The 18,412-nt window shown below is 41.0% G+C and overlaps 1 protein-coding gene across 2 annotated transcripts; it reads right to left on the bottom strand.

Annotated features, from left to right (window-relative positions):
- Positions 1–3,791: 3,791 nt before the first annotated feature.
- Positions 3,792–7,242, bottom strand: NEUROD6 (neuronal differentiation 6). 2 transcript variants are annotated; one of them, XM_027075218.2, is made up of 2 exons: positions 6,977–7,242; positions 3,792–5,485 (listed from the first exon to the last, which is right to left on the bottom strand). In XM_027075218.2, the coding sequence occupies exons 1-2, from the start codon at positions 6,992–6,994 to the stop codon at positions 4,592–4,594; spliced, it is 912 nt and encodes a 303-aa protein (XP_026931019.1). In that variant the 5' UTR covers positions 6,995–7,242; the 3' UTR covers positions 3,792–4,591. The 2 variants fall into 2 exon arrangements, with proteins under 2 accessions (XP_026931019.1, XP_014920567.2); XM_015065081.3 differs by having other exon boundaries at positions 3,792–5,626; positions 6,977–7,236.
- Between the last annotated feature and the right edge of the window lie 11,170 nt (positions 7,243–18,412).

Genomic DNA, 18,412 nt, shown 5'->3' with positions numbered 1-18,412 from the left:
TCTCCCTGCCCCTCCCCTGCTCGCTCGCTTGCGCGCTCTCTCTCTCTCAAAAATAAATAAACATTAAAAAAATAAAAAAAAGAATGAACCTACTTAGATTCCACAAGCTTGGGGAGCCTAGGAGGCCATGTGGTAACACAGATGTGTGCAATCTAATGGAAAGAGACAGTAGAAACAGAAACCAGAATACTTGGGTAAAGTGTATGATCTCAGAGAGGAGAAGAAGGAATTGGTAGACAGCAGAGTTATAGGCACAAGTTCTGGAAAGAGGGAAACGAACCTGGCCACTCACGGCTGGGGAGGGAAAATGTATGTAAAGATGGGGCTCATGATATTAAAAAAAATAAGCTAAGACAATCTCTTGTCTGATAGACTGAACCTGGGTAAGTCTAGTGATGCCATGCAAAAATGTGTCATGTTAGAGGCCGGGGCAGTGTGGTGTGGGGAGGAAGAGGCCAGTGTGGTTCAGGACAACCCCGTGAGGGCATTGATGAGGAATGGATTGGCTGTAGCAATGGTCCAGCTGAAGTTTGAAGTGCAGTGTGTCCCATGAGCACCCAGAAGGAAGGCATGTTTTGCAACGACATATGCCTCCTGAACTGTCAGGAGGATTTTGAAAACAATTAAAAATCTTATTGAGCACCATGACATGCAAGGCAGAGTGCTGAGGCGGTCCACACAGTGTATGCGATGAGGTCCAACCTCTTGAGGATTGAGAATCCAGAAAGGGAGGCATGGCAGAGATTGCTAAGTGCCTAATCAGCATCCATCTTCTTCTTTCTTACTTGCAGGTGGCAATACGCTCTGATAAAAAGGATAGATTTTCCAGCTTCTCTTAAATCTAGAGGTGAGATTTAAATATCAGTGAGATATTAAGTAGAAGCCATTGGGTGGGACTTCCACAAATATTTCTAGAAGGGTCTGGTGAGGTGGGTGGGACACCCTTTTGCCATCTCCTTTCCTTCTTAGTTGGAATGAGGACACAATGGTTAGAACCCCAATAGCCATGTGGGGCCATGAGGCGAATCTGAGAATGGAAGCACCACACTAAGGTTCACGGAGTGGAAAGGTAGGAGCCAAGGCCTCTGGTGCCCCTGGACAGCCATTTAAGTTCTGACCTACCTACTACTTCTTCCATATAAAGGTAAATACATCTTTGTTTTGTCGAGAAAGGACAGGAGATACAGGAGAAAGGACAAACATTGTAGAAATACAAGATTTATAATATAAAAGATAAATATAATATTCACATAATTCAACTCGAAAGAAGCCTTTCAATATGAAAGGCAATAGTTATTTAAACCATTCAGAAAACAGAAAAGGCTTTTCATCCTTTCGTGTTGGGAGATGAGGAAAGCAGGTCAGAAAGAAAGCAAGGAACTAAGGTATCCTGACCTCCATATTGGATGTTGTATCCTGTCTCACTGAGGCTGCAATAAGAGGTTAGTGGTGAGGCAAAATTTTGATCCAAATCTGACTCCAAGACTTCCTGACCCTAAAGTGCACTGTCTATACTATACCATTCCCCCTTCCATGGGAGTAATACCTTAAAAGGTAAGATTTTGCAATCTGTGATGTTGGTGTATGAATGAACAAGTCATAATTTCTCAGGATTGAGGTGCATAGGGAATTGCTGACAAAGACAGTGACCTTCTGATCTTGGTTAGTGTAAAGGGGACCAGCTGGGTGGCTCCCATACTGGAGGTCATTGGTGGGATGGGAAGCATGAATAAGCCACAGAGATCAGTCTCCCACACACAACTCACATACACCATGGCATCCCAGATTCCTACTGGCAACAGAGCACGCATCAGATTTGTGCACCCAAACCATAGAAGAAATTTCACAATCTCTGGGGTCTGTGCCGGAAAACCCCGTGCTTTTGCTTGAGTTTATTTCCAACTGAGCCCTGACATAAGACACTTCTTCTGAACATTTGCTTCTTCCCCAGACATTCAGCCAGCTGCGTTTTCCTCAGCATTCCATATTGCCAGAGGGAGAGGGGAGAATGCATCTCCTGTTGTAGTCTCTAGCTCCAACATGGATTTGTGACCCTGGAAAGACTGTGGTCAAAGCCTGTCTGGACCAACAAGACACTGAGCCCGTGCGATGTTGTTTGAAGCGGGTCACCTTGGAATAAGGTGGGGGAGACCTCACTTATTCTGTCAGTGACTAAACAGAAATGCCTTACTTTTTTTTTTTTTTTTTAAGTCAGATCCTTCTAGTTTCTGATGCTTCCTCACTTTCTTGCTCTTTGCTCAGACGGGGTGAGCAGTGATCAGACTCTTGGGGTCTGAGGGGCCTTGAAGAGGCCTGGCAATCCTGGACATGGTCCCAGAGAGGGCAGGTTTTGTGCGTGTCTGCCAGAAAGCCAGGGCGAGTCGCTCCAGTGTCCAGACAGGGAACTGACGGCTCACTACCCCGGGCAAACGTCTCTCCACCCCTAGAGGGCACACTTCCTCCTCTTTCTCTGACTTCTTTGCCCTCGTGGGAAAGCAATGAACAGGTGCTGTCACAACCACTTAGAAGGGCGCGTGCATCACCCGCCGAATCCCACGCCAGCAGCTGCTTGGACCCCTTTGCCTTTCGGAGCGCGGCTGCAGTGCGCTCTAACGCGGGGGGAGCTGGAGAGCTGCTGCCCCTGGAGAATGGGTCGCAGGCCTCTCGGCCTTGACTCTAGAAGTCCCGCAGGCATGGGAAGGCAGGACAGGGACAGATATCAGCGGAGTTTGAGCAAACTGGAGCCGCCACCTCGGCTACCTCCACTGCAGCAGCCCGAGCGGGAGAATGGGCGTCGCCCTTTCCAGCCTCTCGGGTCCTGGCCCCAAAAGGTCCCCTCCTCCCCGCTTCGGGACAGGGTATCTGGGCAGGCCGGCTCCCCATGCCCCGCAGCCCCTTTCCGGGAGGGCAGGGTCAGCTCGGTAGCCGCTAGCCGGGCGCGGCCCCCGGTCCCAAGGGCGCCCACTGTGGGCGGGCCACGGGCGGTGCAGCCTGTGACCCTGTGCACCGGTGACAACCGCGGGGGCACGAAGCCTGCTCCAGCCCCCCCACGCGCCGCCCTCCGGGAGCCGTCGGGCCTGCGCCGGCTCAGGCAGTATCTGCGGGGCGCACCAGTGGGCAGCGCCGGCCGGCGGTGAGCGCGGACCTCTTGCCAAGGCCCACCCAGACCCGCTCAGTCCCGCCACCGCGGGACACATTTCTGCCACCCTCGCAGACCTTCGCAGCTGTCCCCCTCCTCCCCCTGGGGGGGTGGGCAAACCGGCGCAAGAGGGCATCTGGAGGGAGGTCACTGTCACCTTGGCTTTTATCCTAGGAGGGACTCAGTTCTGCCTAAGAGGCTGAGGTCCCCAGGCGCTATTCAAGTGGGTTTTTGGTGGCCTTTTGTCAGGAAACTTTTAATCACACAGAATTTAGCCTCTAATCGGCCAGACTTATTTAAACCGCGCAGAGTAAAACCTTCCATTTTTAACATCCACTCTTGGTGTTTGCTGGAAATTTGCCACCGAATTTCGGCTGGAGCTGAAGGTTACCAGGATTTATCATTGTTTCCCCAGGATGTTTAACCCTCGTGCGCTCCTCTTCTTTCATTTAAGATACTCAAAAAAAAAAAAAAAAAAAAAATTCTTGTAAGCGCTTTGGCCATTTTGTTTAAGAAATTTGTTTTATCTCGTACGGTTTTGAAATAAAGAAATGTTTCTGCAATGGGGAGGAGGGAGTGTCAGAGACAGAAAGCAGCTGTGTACCAGGAAATAATAAGTATCATGCAAAAATATCACAGCTAATGGATGTCCTTTAGGAGTGTAAATATCTATGTTTAATTGCTTTAAAAACGTGGGGTGGAAAAACACAATTATACATTGTGATAACAAACCTGTACAGATAATTTTTGAACAATACAAAACAAGAGCTGAAAAATTTTTCTTTACGATTGAAATAATTGTTCCCAAATCATGACACCGTCCACCCAAATATCATGTTGCCCCCTCTGCAGAACTTGAAGAGGAATAGTTACCAATTGAATGCATTTAGATTCATCCTTAATAAAAAGAAAATTGCATAGCTTTTTATATTGTTGCACATCCTCAAATGCATCTTCCAATATCAATGTCACCTTAGTGTTATTCTCAATATTTTAAATTTTCAATTTTCAGAGATACATAATATATAATTGCTAGTAATTATAAACACATCATTTTATTCATCTGATTTTAATAACATGCATTTTTATAATTACTGTACAACTGAAATAGACATTGAGTTATGCTGTGTGCGTGTCTTTATTCAACAGTATATTTTTAGACACCTTGTTCAAACAAATTAAGTGAATTTAAAAGAAAATAAAACATGAAAAAAAAATCCTTCCAGTAGAAACAGAATCACAGTGCTTCACAGACAAAAGGAAAGGAAAAGAAGTTCTCATACGAAAAGAGATTTATTATTACATAGAAAATTCTCACAATAGTTGAAACACACTTCAGAAACTAGTAAACACCTTAGATAGAGTTGTGCCAATTATTCAGCCCACAAGCATCTGCTTTGTCTTAATTAGACGGGGGAGGTGAATGACCACTGTTTATTTTCATTTTCCTCATTAATTATGAAAAACTGCATTTAATTCATCTTGCATGGTGAGAGATTGGCTGCGCAGATGTAAGTCGTAAGGGAAGTGACTGTCGGTGGGCAACCTGAACATGGCACCCTGCCCAAGGGGACCCCTGGGTGGCACTGCACAGTAATGCATGCCGTAATTGTAATTTTTGCCATAGTCCAAGGTTTCTTCTTGCTTCAGGGAAAATATCCCATTATAGTTAATTGGGGGAGGACTTAAGGGACCTTCAAACTGAGGGCTGGCACACTCAGGGGAAGTGCTTTCATAGAAGGATTCATACGCACTGCAATAATTGTAGGGTTTCATGGACTTGGAATTATCAAGAGTTCCATGCCCTGGGGGAGTGGTGAGCTCAGGGCTGTGGTAGGGCGGGTAGAAGGTAGAGTAGGGTGACCTTGTGTGGTGCGCAGCCTCCCCACCCTGACCCATCAGGAAACTCCTGGCGTTGAGCTGCAAGCAGCCTGCCACCAAGTTTGTAGTCGGCTGGGAAAGACCTTTGCATAAGTTTTGGACGAACGTGAGCAGATCAGGTCTCTTGCCGATTCTCAGGATTTCAGAAAGTGCCCAGATGTAGTTTTTGGCCAGTCGTAAAGTTTCTATTTTGGACAGTTTTTGGGTTTTGGAGTAACAGGGGACCACTTTTCTTAAATTGTCCAGAGCGTCGTTGAGGCCATGCATCCTGTTTCTCTCCCGCGCATTAGCTTCCTGTCTCCTGAACTTGACCCTCTCCAGTCGGAGCTTGGTCGTCTTTTTTTTCCTAAGACCCCTCCTTCTGGGCAAGCCATTTTCATCTTCCTCTTCCCTGTCTTCCTCCTCTTCTTCCTTCTCGGTTTCTTCTCCAGGGGCCCTTTTGATGCTCTTTCCTCGAAGGACAATCTGTTTGGAAAAGCTTTCTGGTTTCTTAATTTGCTTCTGGTCCTCACATTCTCTAGAAAACTTTCTGCACATCTGGGATTCTGGCATTACAACAGACTCATCAAACGGTAGTGTTAACATGGTTCTCTAATCTTAAATTACCTGAAAAAATGCCAGCACAATATTTAAAGTGTTTTCATTTTTAAAGTTTATACACTTAAAGCATATTTAATGACTTAATCATAAGAATACAAAAAATGAAAAACGTGAAAAAGTCTGATTCGGGGACCAATTTTTTACATGAACTATAATTTTTGAGTTTGTGCAGACTCGTAATTATAAAAACTACATGGACACATGCAAGAGGATCAATTTATACAGGCAAATTATCAAAAGAAAACAAAACAAGAAGCATTTATTACATTGCCACCACCATCTCCATTTTCCTTTGATTTTGAACTATTTTTAATGCACAAAAAGGACCTTTGAATTCCAGCAAATGCAAAACATGATATAGCAATGCAGAATTTCATTAATTCCAATTCCCCTGAGTACAAAATGCAAAGAGACACCAGTTTTTAAAATGAAAAAGTATTACCTCTCCGTTAGCTGACAAATTTGTGAGGTGTTTCTTTCTTTTTTTCGAAAAAGAAATAAGCCTTAACTTTATTTGCTGTATTATGTAACTACAAATTTAGATAAGTGGCTGTTGACATTTACGAATTTAAAGGAAAGATTAATCAGAGCCAATTTTTAAACTGATTTCTTTCTGATCACTGAAGAAATATATGTAAAAGAGCACTGTTTTCCCAGCCTTCACACAAAAAAAGGGGGGGTGGGGGGTCAGGCTAATTTGGAATAAACTCCATAAATACATTTTAAAAGACAAGAATCACTGGCATTTTTTTTAAATCAAAGAAAATGTTAAAACTGCTTTTACATTTAAATTTTTTCCAAATGTAATCGTGTGTTTACTGCTGTTCAAATCACCCTGGACAAAAAAACACTCTCGTAGTGTTTTTGTTCTGCGAGCCACAGAAGTCTCCCTCTAGCTAATATCTGACAGGAACGGTCCAAGGATTCTGACTGCAATTGTGCACGTGTGTACAGAATCCCGAATGAAAGGGGAAAATAATTTGTGTTTCAAATACAATTTTGGCTTTCGTTTGGTGAAGTAGCAAGTATTTTCATCTAAAGTCTTCAAACAAATAGGCACGTTAAAACAGACTTTCGAATGTAACAATCTCCAGCCCCCTCAACACACATACACACACACACACACACACACACACACACACACACACACACACACAAACTCTTAGCAATGTCCACATACTTGCAGTGTTACATAATAGCAGTGAAAGTATGTGACAGTTACATCATAAGAATGAAATATGATAAGAAGTTATAGATGGCAAAGAGCATGTAAATACTATAAGACAGTGACACTGTATCTTTAAATACTTGCATGCAAAGCCAGCGTCAATTGAAGTATATCTTTATTTATATTACCTTAGGTTTTAACTTCATTCAATAATCGGTTTTCATTTTGTATCTTCCAAATCTTTTCAGGCTGAGTGTCGCATCGTCTCCTGGAGTCTCTAGATCTGTGTATATCTGCACTATCTCATTGATCTCTAAAAAGTGACATTGATGCCAACTGCCAGAGCTGGTACCCATGCCATCTGCTAGTGACGTCACAGGGCAGAGAGAACCATGTGATCCTCTCTCTTGGGACCTTCATTCTGCACTGATCATCTGGCATCCCTGTAAGTGGGTACCAGCATTCATGCATCAACACAGAAGGTTAGACTGATAGGGAAAAAATCTGCACCAGCATTTCACATACAGTAGGTGCGTTTCTCTCCTAGAGCTGCTTCAGCTTCACTGGCAGTCTGTAGAAATAGCTGTGTTAGTGTTCAGTTTCGCCCTGCCAACGGTGCAACTATTAGGTAGTCGTTAATATTCCATTCATTTACAAGGTGGGCTTTTGTGTGAGCGAGAGGTTTTTGTTGTTGTTGATGTTGACGTTTAGTAAAGATCACCATCCCATTCGTGCACCTGGCTACCCAGGGAAAGAACGCCAGGGAAAAGGAACCGAAATCAGGAAAATGGTCTTGAGGTGCTTAACCAAACTAAGATTTGTGTAAGCGAACAGGGATCAACAAAGGTCTCCTTATTTCCTTGTTTTGTTTCATGGCGTGTAACTTATGGGCGTGTGTCTGTGTGTTCTCTTATTAACATGTACGACTTCTGTGCTTCTTAGGAATTTGGAATAAAAGAACAGTTTCTCCATCTGGGGTCTGTGAAAGACATCCTCAGACGCTCCCCTTTCTACACTTGCTGGTGTCTTTCAACAACTTTTCGGAGAGCTTCTTTATCTGTATCAAGGCAGAGACGTCTTCAAGTGCACCGTGAAAGATTTCAAACTACATTCTTGTGTCCGGTACCAAAAGTCACACTTCCCTCTTGCACTGTCCCAGACTCCTTCCAGTGGTAACTGGCTTGTTCTTTCTTTTTCATTTCATTTCCTACACAGTAAACATCAAAAAAAAAAAATAGCACTTAGGTTTTTGTCTTTCTCTTCCTGGAATTCTGCTGAGTATATTAATCAAAGAGAGGCTTTTCTGTTTTCTCAGATTTTTTTTTTCCTTTCTCATAAAAACCTTCTCTTCACATTTTTCCCCCTCAAGACTGACAGCCAATTTAAAAATCTCCTCATTCTTACATCAGTGTCCAGTTTTTTTTTCTTTTTTCAGATTTATTCTTATTTCTCTTTCTCCCCACTCCCCACTTTTGATTTCTTAACAAAAGCAGGGCAGAAACAGTTAGGCGAAAGTGGCAAGGCCTTGTAGATAAAATGAACTGTGAAGCCAGAGGCAAACTCCACCTTCCTTTCCTTTTCCCTGCTCCCCTGTCACCCCCTTCCCTTGCAAAAAAAAAAAAAAAAAAAGAAAAGAAAAAAAGAGGATGTTTTATTTCAGAGTCGCCTGTCAGGAAAGTAAAAAGTGTACTTAAAAAAAAGTTCAGAAATGGACAAACACAACCTTTGTTGTTTGATAACTGAATAATCTCTTTCTATAAAGTGAGACAATATGCTTTTGGTATTAAAGTAATCCCTGGCAGAGTTGTAACTGTTGAATCTGTGTTAGCATTCCCCTTATAAATCCCAGTTTTGAAAGGTTTAGAATTCTGCTGCTTTAATGCTCTTTGCTTCCAAATTGGCACCGGGGGTCTCAAATTAAATTCAATTTTGCTCCTGTCGTAGCCCACCCGTTTCCATCCCCCTCAAAGTTATTCAACTTTGCCTGGACGGGTCTAGAAAAGATAGGGACGATGGCAGAAGGGAGAGGTATGCTAGGTAAAGGAGAATAATTTTTCTCTGTCAATGGTTTGGTAAAAATGCAAATTTAAAATAAAAATAAGCCTATAAATTCACAAGTGAAGTGGGTTGGCCTGGCTTATGTTTAAAAAAAATCAGACTTACCCAAGGCTTTTCAAAATGTGTTGCTTAAGGGGATATTACTGGTAATGGGTGTGTTGAGTATATTTCATGTAGCCTTTGGTTCAAAAATGCACACACCTTTTCTTTCAACACAGAGAGTTTCTATAGGAAGACCAGAGTCACACTTTTGTTTGATCTCACATATAGTTTAGTTTTTAAATGTAAAGGAGCATAAGTACGAAGAGTCAGGAGCCACAAAGTATGTCACGCATTTTGCATATTGTACCATATTCTAAACTTGCAAAGTCTTCAGAAGCTGCATTATATTATAGGCATTGCAAACACGAGAATCAAAATCTGAGGAATAGGTAACGTGACATGTTAGTAGAAAATTATCACCAATGTAGCTCACCGCAAGGATAGATTTATATTTTATCTTTGCAATGTGCAGACAAATGAGAAACAGTTTTTTTGATGAAAACATTTGGGACTGTTCTATTTCTGCCTTTGAACGTGAAATAAAAACCTTTGGTGGTGGTGATGAGGTGGGGTGAGGAGGGATAAAATCTGTGTTGAGGTTTTTCTGAGTATTAGTCTATTGTTTGAATGTCTTAGATTTCTTTTTCAAAAAAAAAGGGGGGAGAAAACAAAAAAGTTGTTATGTCAAGATTTAGCAAGGATTCAGTGTGTTTGTACAATAATCTTTCAAAAGAAATTTTGTTATGCATTTTCTACTATAGTTCCAGATATGCAAATGCATGTGCTGTTAATATGCATTCATAACATACACCACAACGGCTGTTCTACTCTCTGCTAAGAAAGCACGTTAACACCAATACTCCAAACAGAAATACATTCTGAATTGTAGACGAATACTCCGAGTATGGGGAGTATATTATCACCATTTCTATAATAGATTTTCTCATTTTGCAGCAATAACTGCACACCAAAGTTTATATCCATAACTGAATTCAACACTGATTTAGCTGATATGATCTTTGCTTCTGGGGCCAAGACATTTTATAGATTTTTTTAAAATCCCCAATGTCTGTATGCCCCTGTCTTGCTTTCACTGGGTAATTTTTCATATTTCACTTATAAAAGTGACCCACAGAAAATGTAGCTATAATTTGACTCAGTTGCAAGGCAATAGAAGCCAAAAGTGCAAAGTAAGGCATAAAAGTGTTGTTATTTTTAGGTCATCCAGTTGGTACCTGTGTCACAGCAAAGGAGAATTCTATTGACTCCCTTTTTACACTCCTCTCATAACTTAAGAGATCAGTTTGGAACATAGCAGGCATTTTTTCTCAGCTCTCCTAGGGTGTAAGGCAACAGAATGTAGACCTGGGCAGGATCAGGCAGCACAGCCTTAGGACCATTTTCTCCCCCTAGAAGTAGGGTGCTTTCTGAGATAGATTTTTGGACAATTTTCTCTATTGCTTTTTTTTCCCTTTTCTTTTTTTTTTTTTTTTAAGCTCTTAGACAAATGCTTCAGGGCAGCCGGTAAGCCTGTGAGCGAGCCCAGCGTTAATCCTTAGAGTTTTAACTCTGTGATCCCCCGTGGCTTGAAAGAGTTTTATGGCTGTGGCAGAATATTCCACTTTGGAAAACAGACCTTGGGATTTAAATAAAAGTATTGAAAATATAAGGCAAAACACAAAGCAACCTTATTCTCCTTGAAGATTTAGAGGGCTTAAAAGTATAATTTAAACATAGATATCTAAATATTTTATAACGTATATGTCTATATATATAATATACACATATATATTTGTATATACTTGTGTGTATATATATATATATATATATGTATGTGTATATTATACATCTATATACACCAAAGATCACTTAGATTAAACGATAATCTGGAAATTTGAGGACAACGTTTGAATTGCCTTTATAGATTTACTTCAGGGTGAGGTAAGCCGAATTGTACTATTATTTTGCAATAAACGATATTGTCATTTTTTGCAATTCATAAAATATAGCAACATCCAATCTTTTATTTTAGTCTTTGCACAAACGGCACTGTTGTTCTCTCCAGAAATAGATTTTATAAATTTTTCCTCCATGAAGTATACTTTTTATTTGACTCCCCAAGCTGCAAGTGTTAAATTCATTTCCTAATTTGTTATTAAATAAAGTCATGTAAATCTGCCAGTTAAAACTTCTACAGGTCTGAGACAACCAGAGTTATTGGACTGAGTTATTATAATCCCAGCCATTCATAAAGAAATGGTGCTTTATTAACTTTTGTGATGTTACTGTAAGAAAATGTATAGTTTCCTTTAATCTTTTACAAATATGAAGTATGAGTTGTTGTCCCTGAGTAAGACTTTTTATGATACGGACTTAGAAATTAGTGTTATATTCCAATAACATGTATTGTGATGGTTATTTTTAAACTTAGAAAACAGATGTACCGTTTCTTTTTTTCTGTTACATTAATCCACGGTAAAATTGGAGTGGGAACTTTAGGCAAGAGATATTTTGCAAAGGTTTCATGCAAACTGCATTTTGAAAATCAAGCTTTATGTCACACGCTTGTATGGTGATACGCAGGCTCTCTTAACGTGATTTCTGGGTGGATTTCAAATGGTTCTGGAGCTTCCTCAGATTACGTGCAAATTTGGCATGTATGTACACATGTGCATTTTCTGAAGAAAGACCCTCTGCCAGATTCCGAAAGGTTAAGCGTCACAGTGAGTGTTTTGACGTCTTACTAAACGAGCTTTAAATCCTGATCCTGATGTTTAATGGCTGTGTGTCATTCATTCATTCACTTATTTACCCATTCATCCACTCAACAAAGGTTTATTGAATATCTGTTTTGGAGTCTTTCTTGATTCCTTTCTTTCTCTCACCCCCTAGAACCGGTATGTCAGCAAATCCTCTCAGTACCATCCTAGAATTACATCCAGAATCTGACCACTTCTTGGCAATTCTGCCACTTCTTCCCTCATCCAAACCACGAGCATCTCTCACCTGGCCCAATGGCTTCTGTTTTCTTCATTCTTGGCCTCTTATATTCTGTACCGAGTCCTCAACTCAGCAGCCAGGGGCATCTGATTAAAACATAAATCAGACTGCGTTCTTCTATATTCAAAATCCTGCAGTGGCTTCCCCTCCCTCAGAGTCAAAGCCAAGTCTTCACAGAGGCCCAGAAGCTTCTTCTGGTCTTTCTGTTCCCATCTTCTATTGCTCTCTCCTTCACTCACTCAGCTCCAGCCACACTGGCCCTGGCTGTTCCTTCCACCTCAGGATCCTTGCACTTACTTCTACCTGGACTCCTTCTCCTGAGTATCCCCATGGCTCGTCCTGACTTCCTTCAAGTCTCTGCTCAAATGTTCCCTCTGACCATCCTACTTTATATTGTACCCCTACACCCATCTGTCCTTCCTTATCCACCTTCCAGTTTTGTTGTTCTCTGTAGCACTCATCACTTGCTAACACAATACTTAATACGTGTATTAATCTTGTGCCTCCAGGTGAGAGGCAGAAGTACATACTTATTGAATGATGGGTTTGTTCCAGGCACTGGGTTAGTGATGGCTGTTCAATGGCATGTAGAACGGCTATGACAAACTGTTGGGGAGTTTAGAGGCCAGAAGGGGGAACGTAGGCAATAAACAAGTAAACACAGAAATGTGCAATTTACCTATTGGTGGCTACAGAGAATCATGAGAAGCCCTACTTGGTTCAAGTATCTGGGAAGCCCTTTCTGAGTCATCCTCCAAGTTGAGTCTGAAGACTGAGAAGCAAGCAGAGCACATGTCGAATGTTCTGGGGGAAACTGCAGTGAGAACAAGGATCAGAGCCTATGAGATTGTGTAGGTCATGTGAAGTATTTGGAATCTATTTCTTTTTAAAATTCGTTTCAAAGGAAGTCATTGGAGGGCTTAAGGAAATTTAAGATTTGAAAAGATTACTCTAGGGGCACCTGGGTGGCTCAGTGAGTTAAGCGTCTGACTTCGGCTCAGGTCATGATCTTGAGGTTCATGAGCTCAAGCCCTGCATCAGGCTCTGGGCTAGTAGCTCAGAGCCTGAGCCTGCTTCAGATTCTGTCTCCCTCTCTCTCTGCCCCTTCCCTGCTCATGCTCTCTCTCTCTCTCAAAAATAAACATTAAACAGAAATTAAAAAAAAAACAACTTTGAAAAGATCACTCTAGCTGAGAAGAGTTGCAGAGAGAAAAAGAAGAAGCAGGGAGGACTTACAAAGCCTATAAGGGGGGACGGACAGATCACATTGCGGGAGTGCTGACTGCGCCCAGCTTAGAGTGGGGTAATGGAAATGAAGGGAGGAAACCTAGGCATGTATTTTGGAGAGACAATCACCAGAACTTACTGATGGATGGGTGTGGATGGGATGTGGGGAGCTTACTTAACCTCTGGTCATGGTGACGATGAACTGTGCTTCCATACGCAGTCTGCCAAGCACCAGGTGAGGTACTTCACATACAAGGTCTCATGGGATCCTTGCAATACCGGGACTGTCTCCCTGGTAGGAGTAATGAAGCTGCAGCTCAGAGAAGTTAGCCAATGTACCCGTGACTGTTCCATTTTTAAGTGAGAGGATCATGATTTAGACCTAGGTCTGTCTGAATCTAAATTCTAGTTTCTTTCTTTTTTCTTAAAAGTTTTTTCAGTGTTTATTTATTTTTGAGAGACAGAGACAGAGCATGAGTGGGGGAGGGGCAGAGAGAGAGGGAGACACAGAATCCTAAGCAGGCTCCAGGCTCTGAGCTGTCAGCACAGAGCTGGACGCAGGGGCTCCAACCCACAAATCACGAGATCATGACCTGAGCCAAAGTAGGACACTTAACCGACTGAGCCACCCAGGCGCCCCCTTTAGTTCTATTTTCTTAACAACTATACTTGGTAACCTTAGGCATTAAGTAATCAAACGTCAACAAGCTGCCTAGAACTGTCTCTGATACGTAACAAATCCTGGATTAATAATAAATACTAGATGAAATAGAAAAACTTAACCACGAATCTATTCACAAAGTTAAGAATTATCCCATTAATATATCTGGTGACTTAAACTTTTTTTACTATACATTTGTCTTTCAGATCAATGTTTACAGGTAGGTCAGTAGACTGCCAAGTGATGTATTCATATAACAATGATTGCAATCGTCATGACAGTGAGCTTCTATGACGGTCGAGTTGTTCATTTAAATCCTGATCCTGCTGTTTAATAGCTATGTAACATTCGTTCATTCATTTATTCATTCCTCCATCTCTGTTTTTTAATGACAAGGAGTTGTTCTTTCCTTCTTTTTCATTCACTGAACACAACACTTTTTGCATGTTACCACTGTAGACATTGTAAGGAGAAGTAAAGGTAAATAACCAAGATCCCCACCTGTCAAGGAAGTTCGAGTTGAATTAGCACATAAAATATGTCCACAATAGTCTAATTAAAAACAGTATGAGCTCACTGTGATAAGAGAGGTTGTTGGCAGGGAATGAAGAAAACATTGGAGTACAGATTGCAAGTATGTAGAAGATTTTTTTTTTTACTTTTATTTGAAGTATAATAGAGACTAAAATGCATGTGGACAATAAGTGCACAGCTCAATTAATTCTGATAAACTGAATGCATCTGTGTAATAAGATCTTGATAAAGAAATGGAACATTACCACTCTTCCTGCCCCTTCAAGGTACCAACCACATCTCCCCAAGAGACACCACTCTCCTGACTTCTAACAGCATTGATTGGTCTTGTTCATTTTGTGTATTAAATACACAGAATCATTCAGTAAACACTTCTTGGGGTCTGACTTCTTTATCTCAGTATTTTGTTTTAAACTTTATCCATGTTGTTGCATGTAATCATAGATTGTTCACTGTCATTGCTGTATAGTATTCAGCAGTTATGTGACTATACCACAATTTGTTTTTTTTCTCCATTCTGTTATTGACGGGTGTTTGGATAGTTTCCAGTTTGGGGTATTGTAAGTAGTGAGTGCTATTCTAGCACATACTTTTTAGTGAATATATATATGTTAGGTGCATTCCATTCCTAGGTACATAGCCAACAGAAATGCATGTATACGTGTATTCTGCATGTATGGTTTTAAGAGAAGCTAAAAAAAGTACATTCACAAAAATTAGTTTTTAATTATTACCTCCATGACAACCACATGCTTTCTAAAATCATTAACCAAGGTCAATAACATTATCCCCAAAGTTATGGACTCATGAGTTCTAATTGAGGAGGGCATTGATTACCAATCTACCAACAATTATTGAAGGATTCATCTGCATGAAGCCACTATGATTTTGGGGAAAAAAGAGAAGAAGAGACAATCCTTTTCTTCAAGGAATCTAGAGTTCTGTTGAGGAGAGAAAAGTAACCAACTTAAAGCATTGAGATGCACGAAGGACAGACTATGGTGCAGAGTATCAAACAAATAGACTACCTTCTTTGTTTATCTAACACCCTTTAGGAAGATAACACAAATTTTAGACTCTGCAGTAGTACTGCCAAGAACATATTTCAGAATATTTGCACTTAAAGAGTACTGCATTTTAAGTTTTAAAACACAATAGCTAAATTACAAAGGTTAATATTTGATCGATGTTAATATTGCTTAATATATACATTTTTTAAATGTTTATTTATTTTTGGGACAGAGAGAGAGAGACAGAGTGTGAGCAGGGGAGGGTCAGAGAGAGGGAGACACAGAATCCAAAGCAGGCTCCAGGCTCTGAGCTGTCAGCACAGAGCCTGATGCGTGACTTGAATCCACAAACCGTGAGATCATGACCTGAGCTGAAACTAAGAGTTGGATGCTTAACCGACTAGCCCCTGTGCTAGCTTTTCTGCGCATGTTATAGAATTCTCACAACATCTATAGGAGGATGATATATATGAGCAGACTGGTGCAGCGATTCAAGCAGTGACTAGAGGCCAGCCACCCTAGTTCTGCCACCTTCTAGCTGGTTGACTCTGAGCAAGGTCCTCTCCTTCAGCTTTTCCATCTGTCACATGGGGATGATTGTATTCTTACCTTACAGGTTGTTAGATGTAAATGGCTAGAACAGTACCTGGCACATGGTATGCACTGCATTATTATTTGACAGATTATTTTAAAATAAAAATGGGTTTGGAGAGAATTGAGTATAAAGCGTTTCTCAACCCCTTGTGAAGGAAAGGTTCATTTCTATGGCAATGACCTCTGATCACCCAAGCATTCAGGGTATAGATGGGAGCACATGTTATGATGTCAAAGAAACCAGTTGTGCTGAAAATATTATAGATTTCTGCTTGCAATGTCAGTACCTTGGGCCAGGGAAGATAGCAATACCTTAAGGACAAATGATTTCCGAATGAAGGCTGAACCAAGCAACAGATCTTTTAGAGATCTGAATTTCTTTCCTACAGAAACACTGAAGTGTTTCTCTTTGTCTCTACCTGCTTTTGAAACTCTTAGTGGTTCTGAAGGAAGGAATATACTGCACACCCAAAAGATAAACAGAAAACATTTTTTTTTTTAGTCCTAATGTTCACATGCTTGCTGATATAAGCCCACAAGATAACTGTGGAAACTAAAGCATTAGGTTGAAAGGCTAACCTTGCTAATGCCAGATTCAAAAGCACACAGACATGATCCGATCACTCCCCAGGGAATGTACATATTTGTCCTGGGATCTGCCATATGCAGGTAGATCTTATAACCGCTAGATCGCATTAAAAAAAAAAAAAATCATGGTCCACACCTATAGCAATAAAATCAGCAGCTAACTAATCCTACCCAAAACGAAAAAACCCAAATCATTATGTGTCTTTTTGTATTTTAGACTTCTGATTGGTTTTCTCTGTTTGGCTGGCAAATCTCATCTAATTACAATATATTTTTCATTTGTGTTTTAAAATAGCAATCCCAGCCCACTGTTATTATAACATATGCGGTAAGTTGTTGTTCCTGGGGTGGTGATAAATTCGTGGCGATCCATTCACATCCTCATGGGTTGGAATTAATCTTTCTCCTCTGATTTCCCACTACACTTTGTGCTTCTATTATTGTGCTTGCATAATTTGCTTTGTAGTGTAGCTATTTGTGAGTGCATCTGTCTCCCCCACTAGATTGTGAGGACAAAAACTATCTCAGATTTCTGTTTCATTTTCCTTTCAGTCCCTATGTCACCCAATACACTTATTTATACATAGTAGGGACTCAATAGATATTGATAGTAGAATTGAATTGATTGATTGCAGTACAGCACATTTGGCTGCAGAACACCTCAGAGCAATGAGGCCCATCTGTCAATCAAAGCTGTGATCTTTGCTTCATTAACACCGTGGCTAAGCAATGAAGTAACAAGTCAGTGACAAAGAGCTTCATGCCCCACATCCTATAACTTAGATGCTAGATTATATACTTCTTTAAGCAGCAAGAATCCTTCTGAAAGCAAGATTCTATGTAGTGGCAATAATGATCCATAATTTTATACAGTCTGCATGTGAAGATTGAACCCCGCTATCTCTTTCCTTGCTCTTTATCCAAAAAGGCTGCTCCAGCTTCTTTCAAAACCTAGAGGAACTTTTTCCACTAAGCAGTTTGCAGTTAATTTTGGCCATCAATATTGGTACAAGATCCAGTCTAAGAATGTGGCACATGGCTTTGAATTCTTTTATTGCCCGTGTCATTTTCTGGAGAAAATATCTCATTAGCTCTTTGATCTGAAGATCAAGCATTCCCCAGCTGGATTTTCTACCATTTGCCGAACGTAAGTTTGGCTTGTCCGTGGTGATAATAATTTGCACTACACTAGCTCTACTTTTTCCACTGCTACCTTTTTTTGGAGACGGTTGACATAAAAAAGAATGGAAGGAGCCGTCCTCCATCACACTCCATCTGGCCCTGCTGGTTACTTGGCGACTGAGGCAGCACATACATTTGGTGGACTGATAAGGAATGGGAAATCCACGATATTAATAATGGTTCTCTGTTCTCCAAAGCAAAAACCTTTCCAGATTAGCATCTCTCTTACAAACAGTCCATGTTGGGAGGAGGCTAGGCAAGATTCAGTGCTGAAAGAGAAAGAGAAATAAATGAATTAAAGACCAGCCAGGACACTTAAAGATGGCGTGTACTTCAACCGCTACAATTATTGAATGCCTAGCATGGTAAATAAATAAAACAATGTGCTTTCCCTTGAAGAGCTCCTGGTCTTTAGGGGCATTTAGATTCATGTAGATATATCGATAATGTAGTAGGGCAAGAGGGGCACCTGGTGGCTCAGTCAGTTAAGTGTCCACCTCAGCTCAAGTTATGATTTCGTGGTTCGTTGAGTTTGAGCCCCTCGTCGGGCTCTATGCTGACAGTGCGGAGCCTGCTTGGGATTCTCTCTCTCTTTCTCTCTCTGCCCCTCCCCTGTTCTCTTTTTCTCCCTAAAATGAATAAATAAACTCTAAAAAATTACTTTATATAAAAAAGTAGTAGAGCAAGTGTCATTTCATATGGCTCTGTAGAAGTCTGTTTCTTTCAGG

The sequence above is a fragment of the Acinonyx jubatus genome, chromosome A2, assembly GCF_027475565.1.
Source record: "Acinonyx jubatus isolate Ajub_Pintada_27869175 chromosome A2, VMU_Ajub_asm_v1.0, whole genome shotgun sequence".
NCBI classification, from domain to species: Eukaryota; Metazoa; Chordata; class Mammalia; order Carnivora; family Felidae; genus Acinonyx; species Acinonyx jubatus.
The sequence above is the reverse complement of the archived record's forward strand: the minus strand, read 5'-3'. Positions and strand labels throughout refer to the sequence as shown.

What these genes read in the sequence shown, in the direction of transcription:
- NEUROD6 (XM_015065081.3), bottom strand. Translation starts at nt 5,605, where the DNA reads ATGTTAACACTACCGTTTGATGAGTCTGTTGTAATGCCAGAATCCCAG.